Genomic DNA, 18,731 nt, shown 5'->3' on the forward strand with positions numbered 1-18,731 from the left:
AACGTCGTGAGAGCGGCGTCCGCACGTGGTCCGGCGGGAGCCAGCTTCCTGCATCCAGTCGCGCGGCTACCGAGGTATCGCGAGAGCCGGGGCGGCCTCCCCCTTGGCGAGACCATAGGCGCGGCGGGCGCGCGAGGTCCTCCTGGCAGGCGGTTTGGGGGCGCGCTTGGGCCGGCTGGGCCGAGGGCGCGGGACTCATGGGCTCTGGGCTTTCCCCCCACCCCACCCCCACCCCCACCGCTCTGGGCAGACGCGCTATGGCGTTTCTAAGGTGACGCTGCGCACAGCGACTTTCTCCGGGGGCGGAGGAAACACCTATGAACCCTACAGTGACCTTCCTCGCCGGGCGCCAGGTGAGCGGCCTGGGTACGACGGGCAAGCAGACCCCGGGCACAGCGTGCATTTGGGCCGAACTCGGGTGGTCTTTAGGGCACGGTTTCCGCTTCACATTTAAAACAGTACCCAGGTCGTCAAGAGAAAACGGAGGGATGGAGTGTCCTGTCCCCTTTCCTTATCTCAAAAGAAACCTGTTGTCCAGCCCAGGTGTTAAGACCAGTGGTGGGACCAGGTGCTCACTTCCTTTTTAAATATATATATATATATATATATATATATATATATATATATATATATATATATATATATAAATAAATTGATTTTTAGAGAGATAATGAGGGAGAGGGAGAGAGCAAAACATCTATGCGAGAGAGAAACACGCCCCCCCCCCCCCCCAACCTGGGATCGAGCCGCAACCCAGTCTGTGCCCTGACGGGGAATCAAACCGGAACCGGAAACCTGTGGGTGCATGGACGATGCCCTACCAACTGAGTCACACTGGCCACCCGGCAGGTGTTCACTTCTTAAGGGTGACAGTGGGCATTTGTAGAGCGGCTTTCTCTGGGCCACCTCCCTTCCTGTCCTTAATTTACCCACAGTAACCTGCCAGTGGGGGAGCACTCTATAACCCCGGTTTACCAAAAAAAAAAAAAAAGCATTGAAAGTGAACTTGCTCTAGGTTTGCATTAATTGGTATGCGATGGGATGAACTTTTTGTATACTTGGCCAGTTGCTTGTTTCCAGTACTAGAATATATATGCTCCTTGCTGTACCCCCAACCACTTGGTGCTCAGTAAATATTGGTTGAACAAATGAATGAACGAATGAATGGCTTACCAAAGACTGGAATTCAGGTCTTGTAATTTGGAATCCTTTGGCTCCAAATTCCATTTTTGTGTGTGTGTGTTTAGTTACTAGTAACTGTAACCCATTCGTTGTTTCTGTTTACTTACAAATCGTATTTTTCAGAAAGCAGGAATGATGTACATGGCCTCCATGAATTTTTCAAGATAGAATTCTTTTTTTTTTTTAAATTGATTTTAGAGAGGAAGGGAGACTGAGAGAGAGATAGAAACATTAATGAGAGAGAATCATTTATCAGCTACCTGGTGAGGACTGAGCCCACATACTGGGCATGTGCCCTTGACCAGAATCGGACCTGGGACCCTTCAGTCTGCAGGCTGACACTCTATCCACTGAGCCAAACTGGCTAGGACAAGGTAGAATTATTTTTTTTAAATACTAGAGGCCCAGTGCATGAAATTTGTGCACTGGGAGGGGGGTCCCTCAGCCCGGCCTGTGTCTCTCACAGTCTGGAAGCCCTCAGGGGATGTCTAACTGATGGCTTAGGCCCGCTGTCTGTGGACGTCCTTAGTGCTGTGCCTCTCCCGCCACTGCAGCTGCGCTTGCCAGCCATGAGCCTGGCTTCTGGCTGAGCGTTGCTCCCCCTGTGGGAGCGCATTGACCAGTTGTCCCGCCGTTCAGTTGATTTGCATATTAGCCTTTTATTATATAGGATATTTTTTATTGATTTCAGAGAAGAAGGGAGAGGGAGAGAGAGATAAACATCAATGATGATAAAGAATCATTGATCTGCTGCCTCCTGCATGCCCCACACTGGGGATCAAACCCACAACCCAGGGATCGAACCATGACCTCCTGATTCATAGGTTGATGCTCAACCACTGAGCCACACCACCTGGGTTCAAGATAGAATTCTTAAAGCAATACATTTAGCTCTTTATTGATGGGAACAGTACCATATTTTGAAATGTAACTTAAAATCTTAATAGCTAATGCTTGTTGAGTGCCTGTGATGTGCCAAGTACTATGCAGTACTTTACAGAGCTTCTCTTGCGTAATCCACACAACTCTAAGAAATCACAGTGCTGTTATTGCCATTTTACAGGGAAGGCTTAAAGTTAAGAAACTAGTCCAAGGTTATAGAGCCACCAAGTGGCTAATTCTGGACCCTCACTTAGATCAGACCAACTTTCCTGCACTAGACTTTAAAATGATGTATGCTTAAAAGGAAATTACTGTACATAATTTTGGTAGGTATGCAAATGGCATTATGGTTATATAAAAATGCTCATTTTTAGAGATGCATACTGAAGTGTATGTATGAGTGAAATGTATTTTTTTCATCAACAACAAAAAGGAAAAAATTGAAACAGATATGGCAAAATCTTGATAATGGCAGGACTTGGGTTCTGAGCATATGGGAGTTTATTGTGCTGTTCTCTGTCTTCTGTGTATGTTTGAAAACTTTCCTTTATAAGATTTGTTTTTTTTAATAGGAATGTTGAGTTTGGATCAGTCCCAATATTAAATTGATAGAGTGAGTTTATATAGATGTGTAACGAGTAGTTATTTCATGTTTCCCTTTACTTGATTGCTCCAGAATTGCTGGAGCAAGGTGAGGGATAATATTGTTGGTTGATACAAGGAAAGGGTTGACAGCAAAGAAAAATGCAGAGATGGGTTCATTTGTAATTTAGCCAATGGAGGTTTCACAAACTGTCCCACTTAAAAAAAATTTTTTTTAAATACGTTTTTATAGGTTTCAGAGAGAAGAAGGGAGAGGGAAAGAGATAGAAACATCATTTGCCGTGGTTCTTGTCCCAGCATTAAGAAGGGTTCAGCAATCTGGAGAAAGGCTGTGTGTAGATGAAGTAGGAGCTCAAAGACGAAAGATAGTTTTGAAAGGCATTGGGGGTCAGAGGAGCTTCAGCTAAAGGAGCTAAAGACTCTCCTTGACTCAGGACCCCTTGGTTTTTATTAACACAATTTGTCCTAAGGCAAGGTGGAGATAATACACTTCAAAGGGTAGGGTACAGAAGCATTGTCAGATTGGGGAATAGCCTACAGCTGTTCAGGTGTTTGGCCAACAGGAGGCAATAACATGTAGATTAAGATGCCCTGAGCTGTCTGGCAGCAAACGATTATCCTATTCAGGTTTGGGGGAAGTGCCCTCTAGCCACTCCAACAAGTAATTACATATGTTGAGCCCCCAAGTTTCATCAACCTTTTGATAAAACTCTTGTAATTATGACATGCTGGAATTGGCTCCCGGCAATCATTGATGAGAGAAAAATCTTCCACCAGCTTCCTCTTGCACACTCCTACTGGGGATCAAGCCTGCAACCTGGGCATGTGCCCCGATCAGGAGTTGAATGGTGTCCTCCACGCTCAACCACTGAGCCCCACCAGCTGGGCCAGTCCCACTTTTTGAGTGGTGTGGGTGGCATTACAAAATGATAGAGGCAGTGAACAGTAGGTGTGATCTTGGTTTAAATATACATAATTTTGATGCCACATTATAAACAGCAGATAAAACTCAGTTAATGTTACTACCTTGAATTGGCAGCATAAGAAGATAAAATTATTTGGAAAATAGGCTTTGGCTGATTTATGCTATTGATTACTTTTATTTTGTGTGAAACCACTTTCTGTGATTAGAACATCGGGTCAGAAGTTGAGATTTCCACTATCGAGAAACAACGGAAAGAGCTGCAGCTGCTCATTGGAGAACTGAAAGATCGAGATAAAGAGCTCAATGACATGGTTGCCGTACATCAGAGACAACTTCTGTCGTGGGAGGAGGATCGGCAGAAGGTGTTGACTTTGGAAGAGCGTTGCAGCAAATTAGAAGGTCAGAAATGCATTCAGCCACGACTGCGAGGCACTTCTGTAGCTCGCACATTAAAAGGGCTCATGGGAATGACTTATCCCAACACAGTGCCCTCTGCCCTGGAGTTTAGTGTCAGTGAAGGTAGGAATACTGAACACCCACAATCAAACAGACAAATACAATATGAATTAAAGCAGGATGAACACAGTGCTTAAATGTGGAGTGCTGAGTAGAGCTCCAGTTAACACAGTGTGTTAGGAGTGAATCTTTAGAGATTGTGTTTTGTTTTTAATTTATTGATTGATTTGAGAGAGAGAGAGAGAAACATTGACTAGTTGCCTCCTGCACATGACCTGACCAGGGATCAAACCCACAACCTGGCTGTGTGCCCTGACTGGGAATTGAACCTGCCACCTTTTGGTGTGTGGGATAACACTCCAGACAACTAAGCCATACGGGCTGGAGCTATCATACAAACTGTTAAAATAAGAATTATCTTTTTAAAAATTTTTAGCACAATTACTTTTTAACCATGTATTGGAAAATAATGCATTTTAAGCTTCAGCTCTGACCACAGATAAGTGACTGGTGAAATTTCCCTCAGGTGAACTACATAAAAGAACTGAAATAATCCGGTCACTCACAAAGAAGGTAAAAACCCTGGAATCTAATCAGATGGAATGCCAGACAGCTCTTCAGAAGACTCAGCTCCAGCTTCAGGAAATGGCTCAGAAGGCAACCCATTCCTCTCTCCTCTCTGAAGACCTTGAGGTGGGTTTGATTTTGTGATCTGCCTCACTAGCCCAAGTTGTGTTTGCGTTTCAGTTACTGAAGATTTACTGGTAGATTTCAATGGTTCCATTAAAAATGCATGTGCGTGTGTATGAAAGTATAGTCGTCATAGTCTTGCACTCATTGTACTGCTCTGTTAGCTGTCTGTCTTGCAGATGAAGCTTCATGACAACGCTTTTCTAACTGTTGAGCCATTTGGTTTAGTAACATCTATCATTTTATCAACAATGGGTTATTTTGGAAAGCCTTTCTCAAAGTCCAAGAGTAGTATCACCAAGTTTTGGGCACTTCAGAGTATGCTTTCTAAAGAACTATGTCTTATCTGATATGATAAACAGATATCTAACCCATGTTAGAGGCATATTAGAAATAAAATCTGTAAGATTGGTGAACTGGGTAGTCATCAGATATTTTTTAAAATATTTTTTATTGATTTCTACAGAGAGAGGAAGGGAGAAAGAGAGAGAAAGATAGATGAAGGGGAAACATCAATCAGCTGTCTTCTGTATGACCCCACTGAGGATTGAGCCTGTAACCTCTTGGTTCATTGGTCGATGCTCAACCACTGAGCCACACTGGCCTGGTATCAGACATTTTTTTTGAGCTCATGCTTTATGAGAGGCACAGAGAGAAAGCCATTTTTTTGTCCCACCCTTCGTATTCTTGTTTCATAGTGATGATATTCAGTATAAATCTTGGTAATACAATGGGGCTTAATATTTCATAATAATAGTATAGCTTTTATTGTATGCCTCTTTTATTTTTTCAGATTATTATAGTAGAGAGTTTGTAATTACAAACTAAGTAAAAACCATTCTAGAATCTATTGATATGCTCAATTTAAAAATGGAAGTATTTCAGCCCTAGCCAGTTTGGCTCAGTGGATAGAGCGTCGGCCTGTGGTTTGAAGGGTTATGGGTTCGATTCCATTCAAGGGCACATGCCCAGGTTGCAGGCTCAATCCCCAGTGTGGGGCATGCAGGAGGCAGCCAATCAATGATTCTCTCTCATCATGGATGTTTCTATCTCTCTCTCCCTCTCCCTTCCTCTCTGAAATCAGTAAAAATATATTTTTTAAAAAAGAAAGTATTTAAGTCAGCTCAGACTGCCGTAACAAAATGCTATAGACTGGGGGATTAACCAACAGAAGTTTCTTTCCTCACAGTTCTGGCAGTGAGAAGTCCCAGATCAGGGTGGCTGCCAGCAGGGTCAGTTTCCTGGGAGGGCTCTCTTTTTGGTCTATAGACAGCCACCTTCTTGCTGTTTTGGGAACAGAGAGAATGAGCAAGCTCTCTGGTATCTTTTCTTATAAGGATACTAATCCCATCATGGGGTCCCACTCTCATGACCTCTAATTCTAATTATCTCTCAAAGGCTTATTTCCAAATATCACCACTTTGCAGGTTAGGGCTAATGCATTATGGGGGCTGCATAAACTGGAAGATATTTCTAAATTAATAAACTAGTTTTAGAGCATTTTTAGGTTCACAGGAAAATAGAGTGGACTGTACAGAGATTTCTCACACACCCCCCACCTCCCACCCCATTATGGACATTTTTACGATGGTGGTGCATTTGTTACAATCAGTATATACATACAGAACATATTATTATCACCAAAAGGGTTTTGACAAATGTATAATGACACATATCCAGCATTGTAACATATGGAAAAGTTTCACTCCCTGAAAGTTCTCTGCTCTATCCCTCCCTCCCAGAGCTCCTCACAACCACTGATCTTTTCACTGCCCCCATAATTTTGCCCTTTCCAGAATGTCATGTGGTTAAAATGTATGGTTAGAATTGTAGTCTTTTCACATGGAGGAAACTTAACTGCACTTGGTAATATGCAGTTAAGTTTCCTCCATGAAGATATCTTTTTTAAAAGCCTGATTATTCTTTTTTCCTAACCAGTAAATACATCATGTACACCAAGCATGTCAAACTCAAAGGCTAATACAGGCCAAATAAATAAGGTTTAAGTTTATGTGGGCCGAAAAAAAACAAAAGCTTCAATTTTCATAGAAGCGTAGGTTTATTTCGATAGAGACATGCTGAATACAAAGGGCTGAAATAAATAAATCATTGTTAACATAAAATAATAGAACATTTTAATACAAATTAATATTTTTTTCTTGGACATTAACTTACCAGACACTGAATAACTACACAAATTAATAAGCGTAACGCAATAAACCTATTTTTCTTGTTCTCCAAAAGTGAAATATTTCCTGTTGCGCACACCAAACAAGTCAGTACAAGACTAATGACATGGCCATCGGCTGCTAAAATATTTGCTGCTAGTATTAGTGGAGAGGTGCGCCTGTGTGTAAGGTGCGTAAGGGAAATGAATGCAACGCGATTATAGTAATCAGTCGTTAGTGAACGTTGTAGTTCGTTATTAATAATTATGTATAACAGGATATTGTAAAAATTCAGTTATGAAATTTTTATTAAAATGTTTTTATATACTGTTATATTGTCTAGGCCGCAAAAATATTCATTGTGGGCCGCATGTGGCCCATGGGCCGCGAGTGTGACATGCTTGATGTATACAATAGTTATATCAGCTATAGTTCTGTGATTTTAAAAAAATCTGGTAAGTGGCAGTACCCCAACACAGAGTAAAAAAAAAAAAAAATGCACAGAAGTTCACTACTACTTTATTTTAGCAAAGGAAATCTGTTTTCATTCATTCATTTTCTTCTTTCTTGCTAACCTAGAATTACACATAAAAGACATTAGGAAGTAGACATGTTTATAAACATAACCAACATAATTCAATAGAGCAAATACTTGTGTTGAGAGGGTGCTAGAGGTAATGGAGAAATAGATGTTTGTATTCCTTTTGATGACTGCTTACTTAAGCCCATTTTATTATGAAAAAAAAGTTAAACAAAGAAAAAACAAACAAAATAGAAGAATGAGTACAGAGTGTGGCTGCTGACAGTAATGAAAGCTTTCTGATGACGCATACATGAGCATTTATGTGTTGTTCCCTTGCAGGCTAGAAACGAAAATCTCAGCAATACGTTAGTGGAACTTTCTGCTCAGGTAGGACAGTTGCAGGCTCGAGAACAGTCTCTCACTACAATGATAAAGCTAAAGGTAACTCAGAATAATATGATCTCCGTCCGCTGGGGTGCTTCGTAGTTTATAAAGTACAGTCACATACACAGTCCTACTTAAACCCATCGCTGTGCAGATTGATAGAGCTACCGTTTTAGAAATGAGAGAAACAAGTTTGAAATGATGTCCTCAGGCATTGGGAGAGGAGGCAAGACTCCACTTTTGGTTTCTGTCTCCAAGTACCATTCCATGGTCTAGCATGCCTGGATTAACTCATTTTCTTCCTCTCCAAGTACCATTCCATGGTCTAGCATGTCCGGATTAACTCATTTTCTTCTGAGGGATCCATTGTTAGGTCTCATGGCAATCAGAATGCTTGTTAAAAAACAATTTTTTTTTTTTTAATTCTCACCCAAGGATATTTTTTCCATTGATTTTCAGAGAAAGTAGAAGGGGGTGGGTAGAGAAAGAGAGAGACACACACATCAATTGGTTGCTTCCCACATGCGCCCCGATCAGGGCCATGGATCAAACCTGCAACCCAGGCAGGTGCCCTTGATCAGGAATTAAACCTGAGACCCTTAGGTCCACAGGCCTTGGCTCTAACCCCTTATCAAACCAGCCAGGGTTTGTTAATTTTATTTTTAATGGAGAGAAAAACTGTTAGCAATCAAGCAGTTTTATATAGAGAGGCCCGATGCACGAAATTCGTGCAAGAGTAGGCCTTCCTTCCCCTGGCTGCTGGCACCAGCCTCCGTCTGGCACCCAGGACCCGGGCTTCCCTCCAGCTGCTGGCACCGAGGACCCTGGCTTCCCTCGCAGCCCTGGTTTTGTCTGGAAGGTTGTCCAGAAGGACATTTGGTCTAATTAGCACATTAAGCTTTTATTATTATAGATAGTGACTAACATGTCATGATCAGTGATTGATAAACAGTCTATTTTGCCATAACACACATGTTTGACAACTGGCAAGTAGGGGAATGATGTTGGTAGAGTGGGACACTCATGCTAATTCATATGTGATTCCCCCCTCCCACAGCACATTAATGTTTTGAAGTGATCAGGGCCAAGTTTTGTTAATATTAAAGAGAAAAATACTAAAAGCTCCAGAATTTCCTTAGTTAAGTAATGACCAGCTTCATGGCTTCAACAACCACTGTGGGTTCCGTCATAGCAAACTCCCTGCAGAGCTGTGAGTGCTAATGACGATGCTGAAAAGGGTTGGCCGACTAATGCATCTGTGTTGGCATTTGCTGAGCTGTGTTCATGTACTTAATAGGGATGCTGGGGTTTGCTAACGTTGGTCTGATCACAAAGTTCCATCAGCTTTTGATTGGTCTGCCCAACCCTCTTCTTCTCCATGAGTCCTCCTAGTCTAGTGTGAGGTGTGCAGACTGTGAGGTTTTTCAGGAACACGCATGGATGCCGCAGCAGAAAGCCGTGTCCTTAGGCAGGAATAAAACCTGCTAATAGTTATTCCATTTGAGCGGGGGAGGGAAAGACTCTGACTATTTTTATACTTTTAGGTATTGTTTGAATTGCTTTTCCACCAGCAGATACCCTTTTTTTGGTAATTAAAAAACTACCTCAACAGTAAGAGGTTCTGATCTGGGTAGGTTTGGGATAAGGTCTTGGAGTCTGTCATTTTAGCAGCTGAAAAGAAGGGAAGGAAGAGTGGGGCCCATGGGATTTATCTGTGATCCAGAGCATAAGCCCCCTCAAGGGCCACCCACCCTCCTGTTCTTGCAGTTTTCCAGGGAGTTGAGTTGTCTGGTCTAAGCTTTCTGAGACAGTAAGCTAGGGCGGGTGGCACTGGGTTCTGGGGCCAGCTGGTGGGTTCAAATGGGCGTTCCATCACTAACTAGTTGTGTAACCGTGGGCAGTTTACTGTTGACTCATGAGTCACCTGGGGATAAATATAACCCCTATCTCAGAGAGTTACCGTGTGGATAAAACGGGTTAACGCATGAAAAGTGCATAGACTGAAACCTGGCACACAATGACGTCTTAATACCAAGTGTAGTCTTTTCATATTGATTAGTTGGAATTTAAAAATCTTCTGTAATAGTTTCCAAATGTGGTTTTTAGGACAAAGATATTATTGAGGCAGTCAATCACATTGCAGACTGTTCGGGGAAATTCAAATTGCTAGAGCAAGCCTTGCGCGATGCCAAGATGGTGGAGACGTGTATCGTGAAAGAAAAGCAAGACTACAAGCAGAAATTGAAGACCTTTAAGATTGAAATCAATAAACTAAAAGGTAAGGAAGAGACATAAGTGTAAGCATTTTATCCTGGGAATATGTTCCTTCATTCAGGTTTATCGAATCTTATGATCAGGAGTAGGTCTGTTGCTGGCTAGGTCCCACCATGAAATGTTCATCTCATATGCCATTTCTGTGTTACAAGATAAATAGCAGAGTTGGGGGAACTGCATAATGCATGATATTTGTTACATAATCCTGCCTTGGCTGCACCAGTCAGTCAGTACTGCTGATACTGCTCTGTAACAAGCAAGGTCAATATCTCAGTGGAGGCAGCAGTGAGTCTTTGTTACACTCGTGAGGCAGGAAGCTGATGAGGCCAAGCTGCTCATCTGGGCTAGTTCCGCTTCATGTACCTCATCTCTTCACCGTAGGCATTTCCTCCCACGGTGAAGGCAGAAGTGTCAGAGAGGAAGCAGAAATGTGAGGACCTGACACACCATCACTTCCCCCTCACTCTACTGAGCAGAGCAAGTCACGTGGCTCAACCCACAGTCAGGTGGTGGAGAAATACCCTCTGCTTCTCATGGGAGGATTTGCAAGAAACTGTGGGAGGCAGGCAGGGAACAGTGAGGAATTGCCGCGAACGACACGATCTGCCAAGAGTGACTTTTGGAGCCTGTTTTATTTTTAAAAATTCCTTTGCATTCTCCTTTTCTATTTTCATTCGCACAGTAGCTCCATGATTCATTTCTTTCTGAGTAACATTACTTGAGGTTTTATAATGACACGAAGGGTAGGTATATGAAATAGGTTAGTGCTACGTACTTGAATATGGACATAGGTGATAGAGTCAAAATTTAAATGTGTCTACAGAGGCTGTGGAGGTAGATCTGCTTTTCTCTGGCCTTTCCCCACTGTGGGCAGAGGCGCTATCATTTTATACATAGTCACCGCCTTAGACACGAAGACCGACTCCCACTGTGGAACAAGCCCCTTAGAGTGACAAAGCCATGGGGTGTGGAGGCCACCCCCGCTCTGTCCTGGTGGAGTGCCCACAGCACCTCGCGAGGCTGCGAGTTGCTGTTGAAATCGTGTGACTGCATTGTGGCTGATTTCACTTAGAAGACTCGGTCTTGTTCCGGTGATGCTCGGACTTGTGGCAGATCATTGTTTTGTCTCTAGTTGTGGCTTCAGCTAGAACCATGACCATAAGGTAAGCCTTGGCAGCAGGGGCGGACTCGGTCTCCCCTTTTTTTTTTTTAAATATATTTTTATTGATTTTTTACAGAGAGAAATTGAGAGGGATAGAGAGTTAGAAACATCGATGAGAGAGAAACATCGATCAGCTGCCTCCTGCACACCTCCCACTGGGGATGTGCCCGCAACCAAGGTACATGCCCTTGACCGGAATCAAACCTGGGACCTTTCAGTCCGCAGGCCGACGCTCTATCCACTGAGCCAAACCGGTTTCGGCTCGGTCTCCCTTTTTTGGATCTGCAGTTAATAGCACAGCCCCTGGGGTACATTGTAGCATTTGATAAGTATTTATTGAATGCTGTGTATACCTAGGTAAAATATTCAAGTAAAAAGCCAGTTTTATTATTAGTATGCCTATTTTATAAATTGAATATTTATTAAAACTTTTTTAAAAGGAAAAACAGGACAATAGTGGACTAGAGAGTGAGGGAAATAGAAACTCAGTTTGGGTGGACTTGGAAGGCATCTTTGAGGAGAACGTTTGAGCTGAAACCTGGATGATAGGAAGAACTGGCATGTGAAGATCTGGGCCAGGAACCTTCCAGGCAGAAGGAACAGCAAGTACAAAAGCCCTAGTGGGTTTTGAGGTTGGAACACCTTCAAGAAACCGAACGAAAGAAGGAGGAGAGTGACAGGCAGGGCCAGGCCAGGCCAGGAGGGCTTATCATTACGAGTTTGGATTTCAGCCTAAGTATGGTAGGAGGGCTTTTAACAGAGGTACGTGAGCAGATTTTTATTTTGAAAAGATTGCCCTGATAGGCACGGTTCTAGCAGGAAGACCAGTCAGGTGAGAGGTCACAAAGCCTTGGCCAGAGTCATTGCCATCGATGCCATGAGCTGCTGCATATGGGACATATTTTGGCTGTAGGTTTAACAGGACTTCCTGTTCATTGGAAGGGGTGCTAAGGACATGAGAGGTAGTCATAAAGTGTGTCTTCTTCTAGGAACTAGTGTTTATTTGAGAACTTTTTTTTTTGTTCTATTTGTGAAGAGGATCTAAATGAAAAGACAACAGAGAATAATGAACAACGAGAAGAGATCATTCGCCTCAAGCAGGAGAAGAGTTGCCTGCACGATGAATTGGTTTTTACTGGTAAAAATATTTTAAGTGACTGAATAGGATACTAAACTTTTTATGATACTACTTTGGCAGGCTAAAGGAATTATAGCTCTCTCAAAGTCATTTTTTCTTTTTTTTAAGCACCCTTGGAGGGGTGGGGAGGGACCAGGCAGGGAATTTTAAAACTGTTACAATACCTCCAGTTAACGCTGTTTCCTCTTTTGTAAAATGGGCTACCCTCCCTTCCAGCTGAAGCCTGTGACTGTACTTCTCGCTAACAATTCATTAAGAAAGAATCTTATGAATTGAAGAAGGAAGATGGTTTATACTTTTGCAAATACTATATAAAAATTAGTAAATCCACATTTTTTTTCAGTTTGCAAATAGATTACCTGTAATTTATTAAGGTTGGAAAAATAGTAATGTGTTTTGTTACATCAGTATGACCCTAAAAATAATAATTCTGGAGATGAATTTTTAATAATTTAAAAGCAAGCTTATCAGTAAGGTTTAACTTCACCCCTTCTGATAAACAAAAATTTCATTCCCTCCTCTCCATACTCTCCCATACTTTATCCCCTCCCTACCTACCCCAGAATCTCATTTTTCAATAGTGAAAATTTCTCCTTTCTCTTCTCCCAGTTGAGAATCACTGGTATATAGATCTTATTCCTATCCCTGCCAGCCAAGAGGATTTTATTAGGCTTTCATTTTGGTAGCATGTATTAGGGAAATCATAGATTTGGAGGTAAAATTCCAACTAGAAATAAAATTAAAAATTTTTTGGTCTACTCACACCTACCCTCAATGCCCTGCCTTCAGGAAGAGAATACATTCCTATAAAGTTAAGAGGGCAAAATGCAGCATTTTATTTAAAAATTTTCAAATAAAATTGAATTCTTAATTTGAATCTCATGTGGAAAATACGTCTTTCTACCAGTAGAGGTCACTATTTCCATTATTAGGATTGCTGTCTCAAAGTAATGTCTTTTAAAATATATATATTTGTGTTGATTTAAGAGAGGAAGGGAGAGGGAGAGAGAGCTTGAAACATCAATGATGAGAGAGAATTTGTATTGATTGGCTGCCTCCTCCACACCCCTAACTAGGGATCGAGTCCGCAACCTGGGCATGTGCCCTTGACTGGAATCAAACCTGGGACCCTTCAGTCCGCAGGCCAACGTTCTATCCACTGAGCCAAACGGGCTAGGGCTCAAAGTAATGTCTTATATTGCTGAAGATACATATATAGCTAAGTAGCTATATTAAAAATCTATTTATAGCTTCGAGCTGAATTCAAACCATCTTTGGATCAGTATTTGTGTGCCAGGCACTCTGCTATTTGCTAAGAAACTCACAGGCCCAGAACATTTAGTACCAAACAAATGCTGTGAATGAAATGCTGTGGGAGATCAGGGGAAGAAAAAAACATTTACAGGATATTCTGACAGTCTCTTTTCTTTTTTATTCACCAATTTTTACCCTTCTATTATGATTTCCTAAGTAAAATATGTGGAATTTGTTAGATAATACTGGAACAAACCCATTTCTTGACATAATTTAAAAAATTATTTGCTAGGCTGATTTCTTAAACATCTTTTCTACTCATACCAATGTTTCAAAGTAATTTTTGGACATGAAGACGTTTGTGTTAATGTGGCTGATGAAAAGTATTTTAATAATACTTTTTCTTCAATAGCAGAGAGAGAGAAAAGGAAAGATGAGTTGCTTGATATTGCCAAGTCAAAGCAAGAACGAACAAATGCAGAACTGCATAATCTGAGACAGGTATGTCTCCAGTTACATTTCTTCTATTAGGTGGGAAATGTTTAAAAACAAACATCAAATTAGGAAATGTGTACGTCTGTTGGCTTTGTTTATGGTGCTTTTGGAATCCCAGCTACATTAGCTGTATATCATATTTATTGTAGCAGATAGGGTCTCAGTGCTAACACGGGAAAAAATATAAAAGCACAAGTTTTTAACATGTATCTCCAGTCACTATCTGATCTGTTTTAACATTTGAAAGTACCCAATTGTTGGTTCAATTTAGTTTTATTGTTACACTTTATATTGACTTATCAATATCTACTGCAGATTTACGTAAAACAACAGAGTGATCTACAGTTTTTGAATTTCAATGTGGAAAATTCTCAGGAGTTAATACACATATATAACTCAAAGATGGAGGAATCAAAGGCCCTGGAGTCCAGGTAACCATAGGAAGAGGCTGTTAATGTAATCTTGTATTTTATTCCATCATTTAGTCATATATTTTAAGTACTTGCTGTGGGCCAGCATCTACTACCATTCCCTATGTAGTAGGGAATAAATTTATGTGAGTTAATAATAAATATTTTAATCCCAGGTTGTGGTGAGACCAGAGCTTAGAATTAATTTAGCCGTTGGAGAAAAGAAATTCATTAAACATTATTTGTGTGTCTGTTGTGTAGAAGGCTTTGAGTTAAATAGAAACTACAAGGATGTCATTTGTTCATTCAGCACTCACAGTACTGTAGGCACGGGGCTAGGAATAAGGGCAAATAAAGATACATAGGACAGGTTACTGGCCCAAAAGAAGTCACGCAAAGAACGCTGGGCATAGCTGCTGTAGGAGCTCGGCGAGCCTGCTCTTACTTCGATTTTCCTGTTTCCTTGTTAATAGATAAATGGGTCTTATTAGAATGTGGCTCAACTAATGAGGTTTGGGTGAACTATTGAAAATGACAGTATTGAGTGTATCTTATAACTTCCGTTTTTTGTGACGCCACCGTAGCAGAGACATGTGTTTATCTGACCTTGAAAATTACCACCCAAAAGTCGATATTAAGAAGGAAAAATATCAGAAGTCACTGGTTAAGGACCAAAAATTTGAGACCATGTTTGTTCAGCAAAATAGGTCAGACAAGAGCTCTTGTGATGTGTGCAAAGAGAAGAAGCTACAGGTTAATACTTCATTTGGGGAAAAAAGTGTAATTGCTGTTTCATCTCTGTTTGCAAAAGACTTAACGGAGAAACAAAAGTCTTGGTCTCTGGGAGGAACACTCCAGTTTGAACCCGAAAACAAAAGTACATTGTGCAAGAGCCACGCAAAATCCCCCAAAGCTAATGGTCTTGGGATTCAGATGGAAGAGAAACAGCCCTCAGAAACATGGGCTTCCTCTGATGAGAAGCCCTGGCATGATGTCAGTGTTTACCTGGGCCTGGCCGACTGCTCTGGTTCCAAACGGCCCGAGAAGCTGGATGCCGAATGCCAAGACCCCCTGGACAGAGCGGGGTTCTCGTGTTGCCAGAAAAGCGAAGCCTGTCTGGGGGAGAACGACACCTGTGAGTTCAGGTGCTGCCACCCGAGTAACTTCGTCGTCGAGGCCCCGGGCCAGATGTCCGACATGGAGTGGATGAACATCTTCAAGCCTTCTAAACTGCAGAGGATTGTCCGCCACAAGTCTGTGTGCACTTGTGCAGAAAGTGCCAGTGGAACAAAATACAACTCCACGAGGTTAGTGAGGTTTCGTGTTCGCAACAGCCAGGGGCCCCGGGCAGTGCAGGCCGTGCAGAGCCACCTCTTGTTTGCAGCTGAGTAGGATGTGAGGCAGCTTGTTTCCTCTGCATTGCAGCGGAGGCTGTTGAGTTTTTGATTGTGTGGAGACTGAACTAGAGTCCAGTGAAAAGCCTGCACCTCGCACAGCCTTTGAGGTAAAGGTTTGGGTTAACCAAGCCGATTGTCGTGAGTTGGGCAGATGTGTTTTTTTTTTAAATATATTTTTATTAATTTCGGAGAGGAAGGGAGATGGAGAGAGAGCTAGAAACATCAATGATGAGAGAGAATCATTGATCGGCTGCCTCCTGCATGCCCCACACTGGGGATCGAACCTGCAACCAGGGCATGTGCCCTGGCCAGAAACGAACTGTGACCTGCTGGTTCATGGGTCGATGCTCAACCCTGAGCCACGCTGGGTGGGTGGGGAGATACATTTTATTTAATAACAAAGAGGTGAATCACTTTATGCTGCTCTGGGGGGGTTTGGCTGGATAAGCTGTGTCTCTGTGTCCAGACCAAATGCATTGCCTGGAGCCCAGGTAACATCCTTCTCTAGAGCTCCCCCCCCCACCCCACACACACACACTTACATACCCAACTGCTCCTGCCTTTGCGCTCACTGTACATTTTTCAAACTTTCTTACTCTTTAAAATCATGCAAGAGAAAGAATACCTATATGTAACAGGCTGGTAAAGTTATGAGAAGAAAATGGGTTAGTTATTAGCATAAGCTGCATATGCATTATTAGCTGATATGCATTACTCAGGCTCATCGTGTTGTCGGGATGGCTGAATTTTTTTGTTAAGTGGCGCTATAATAATGCCAGCTATTTTCAAATAAAACCTACCTGATAAGCCTTCAATTACAGAAAAGACAGAGTTTCTATATCAAGGGCCTTTGACTTTCATGGACTTTATGACTGAATTTTGTTTCTAGAAATTACATTATCTGGGTTGTCCTTCGGCTCTTTTAGAAGCCTGAGTCATTGAAAAATCATGTGCATAGGTATTCCATCAGTTGCAAAATTTTAAAAACTTGGTTGTCATACTAAGTGCTATGTGCTCATACTTGTTTTTTGTTGTTAATCCTCACCCAAGGATATTTTCCCTTTGATTCTTAGAGAGAGTGGAAAGGAGAGGGAGAGACAGAGAGAAACATCTATCTAAGAGAGATACATCGTTTGGGTTGGTTGCCTCCGGTATATGCCCCAACCAGGGCCGGGAATCTAGCCTGCAACCAAGGCACGTGCCCTTGCCCGGAATCGAACCCAGGACCCTTCAGTCTGCAGGCCGATGCTCTATCCACTGAGCCAGACCGGCCAGGGCCATACTTGGTTTTTAAAGGTCTTCTTTAGATAATGGTATCTATGGGTAGGGCACCACTACAGACTTCACTACCCAACAAGAACACCCATATGTTAAGGGAAAAGCAGTGTCAGATGGCTTTAAGAGCAAAGTGGAAATATATTAAGTTTAACGTATGCAGGAAAATTAAAATTTAAATCTGGAGTTTTCTTTAGAGACCATTTTGACCTCCCTGGCATGAAATAATTAGGAGTGACTCCTTGTTTGGCCAGCAGAGGCACATGCCGGGCATCGCATGACAAGTACGAGATGAAGTAGAAAAGATAATTCTATTTGCCTACTTTTCCTTAGATTGTGAGAACTTGTGACCCACTTTATTATCTGAGTGCTCACATCTGTACACCATTCCATTTGGCAGCTAGAGGTTACCTGTGGAGGGAGAAGCCAGCTCTCACCTAGTTACAGGCTACATGGCGGAGGAGCGGCCATTGCCTCCCATCGGAGCCACGGCCGCTTTCGTTATCAACTCTAATAACATACCCAGAAGCTTAGCTGCATGTGTCTGTTCTCTGATTTGGAGAAACTGTAGAATAATGAGCCACAGCAATGCCATTCTACTTTCACAAAAGTACCTTTATATACCATTGACAGAAATCGGTCTCACAAACCAAAAAACTAAAATTTTCAGAAATTATACTCTGTTAATCCACCCCCCCCCCGCCCCCTTTGGTTCATCCTGTCTCAGAGCCTTCTATTTTTGGCTGGAGGAGGAGAGAAATTCTTTATTCTATAGTTACCCTTTAACTAAGAATCTTGTTTTAATTCTTATTGCAAAGGCTATGCATTAATTTATAATATTTTTCTCAAGCAGTCTATTCAGATCTATAGTATTCTACTTACAACTTCATTAAAAAAGAGAAACAACTTTTTCTTTGTTCTGTCGAGATACTTTTAAGCGTAAGAGTGTTGGTGATACATGTTTGCTATCGTTTCAAGGTGTCTGTTTCTGTTCGGTTTCTTATTCGCAGCGAGCTCATTGCCATCCAGCATTCCCACTGTGTGGGTGCTGCCATAAGAGAGGAGGAGAAGTTGCTGGAGACAGAGTCCCCTTCTGAGAAAAGGAATTCACCTAGGATTTTGTTCGGGAGCAAAGATGCAGCGCTGCCCAGTGAAAAGGTTTGTGTTTCACTTAGAAAAGCCCAGCATATTCCTGCAGGCTTATTCTCATCGACTGTAATTCTTCAGCAGCACTGTTGTTAACCTGCTTAACGTTGGCCCTGCCTCAGGTTTACTGACGTTACTGACTTTATGTATGAATATCCTACAGATCAGCTTTAGGCAAGATGTCCCTCAGGCTCTCCAAATTGAGATTGACATATCAATTTTAATGAATCATTATTTTAAACACACACAAAATGAAGACTATGACATGCAAAGAGATGAAATGTTACAGATAAGGTGTAAATCCCACATTCTCCCCTTCTCCACGCCCCCCACCAGCTAACCCCTATTCTGAAGTTGCTTCCATGTT

At 42.0% G+C, this 18,731-nt stretch overlaps 1 protein-coding gene across 2 annotated transcripts in view; it reads left to right on the forward strand.

The window, feature by feature from the left end:
* Positions 1-317: 317 nt before the first annotated feature.
* Positions 318-18,731, forward strand: part of CCDC62 (coiled-coil domain containing 62) — a gene marked incomplete at both ends in the record, with an annotated part of 23,005 nt that continues 4,591 nt past the window's right edge. For both annotated transcript variants that reach the window (XM_079763169.1, XM_079763170.1), the window contains 10 exons: positions 318-353; positions 3,799-3,991; positions 4,575-4,741; positions 7,769-7,870; positions 9,920-10,091; positions 12,286-12,387; positions 14,054-14,142; positions 14,452-14,567; positions 15,131-15,853; positions 18,229-18,376. In XM_079763169.1, coding sequence (XP_079619295.1) covers positions 318-353; positions 3,799-3,991; positions 4,575-4,741; positions 7,769-7,870; positions 9,920-10,091; positions 12,286-12,387; positions 14,054-14,142; positions 14,452-14,567; positions 15,131-15,853; positions 18,229-18,376 — 1,848 coding nt within the window. The remainder of the gene's footprint in view (positions 354-3,798; positions 3,992-4,574; positions 4,742-7,768; positions 7,871-9,919; positions 10,092-12,285; positions 12,388-14,053; positions 14,143-14,451; positions 14,568-15,130; positions 15,854-18,228; positions 18,377-18,731) is intronic.

Source organism: Cnephaeus nilssonii, assembly GCF_951640355.1.
Source record: "Cnephaeus nilssonii genome assembly, chromosome: 22".
Taxonomy (NCBI): Eukaryota; Metazoa; Chordata; class Mammalia; order Chiroptera; family Vespertilionidae; genus Cnephaeus; species Cnephaeus nilssonii.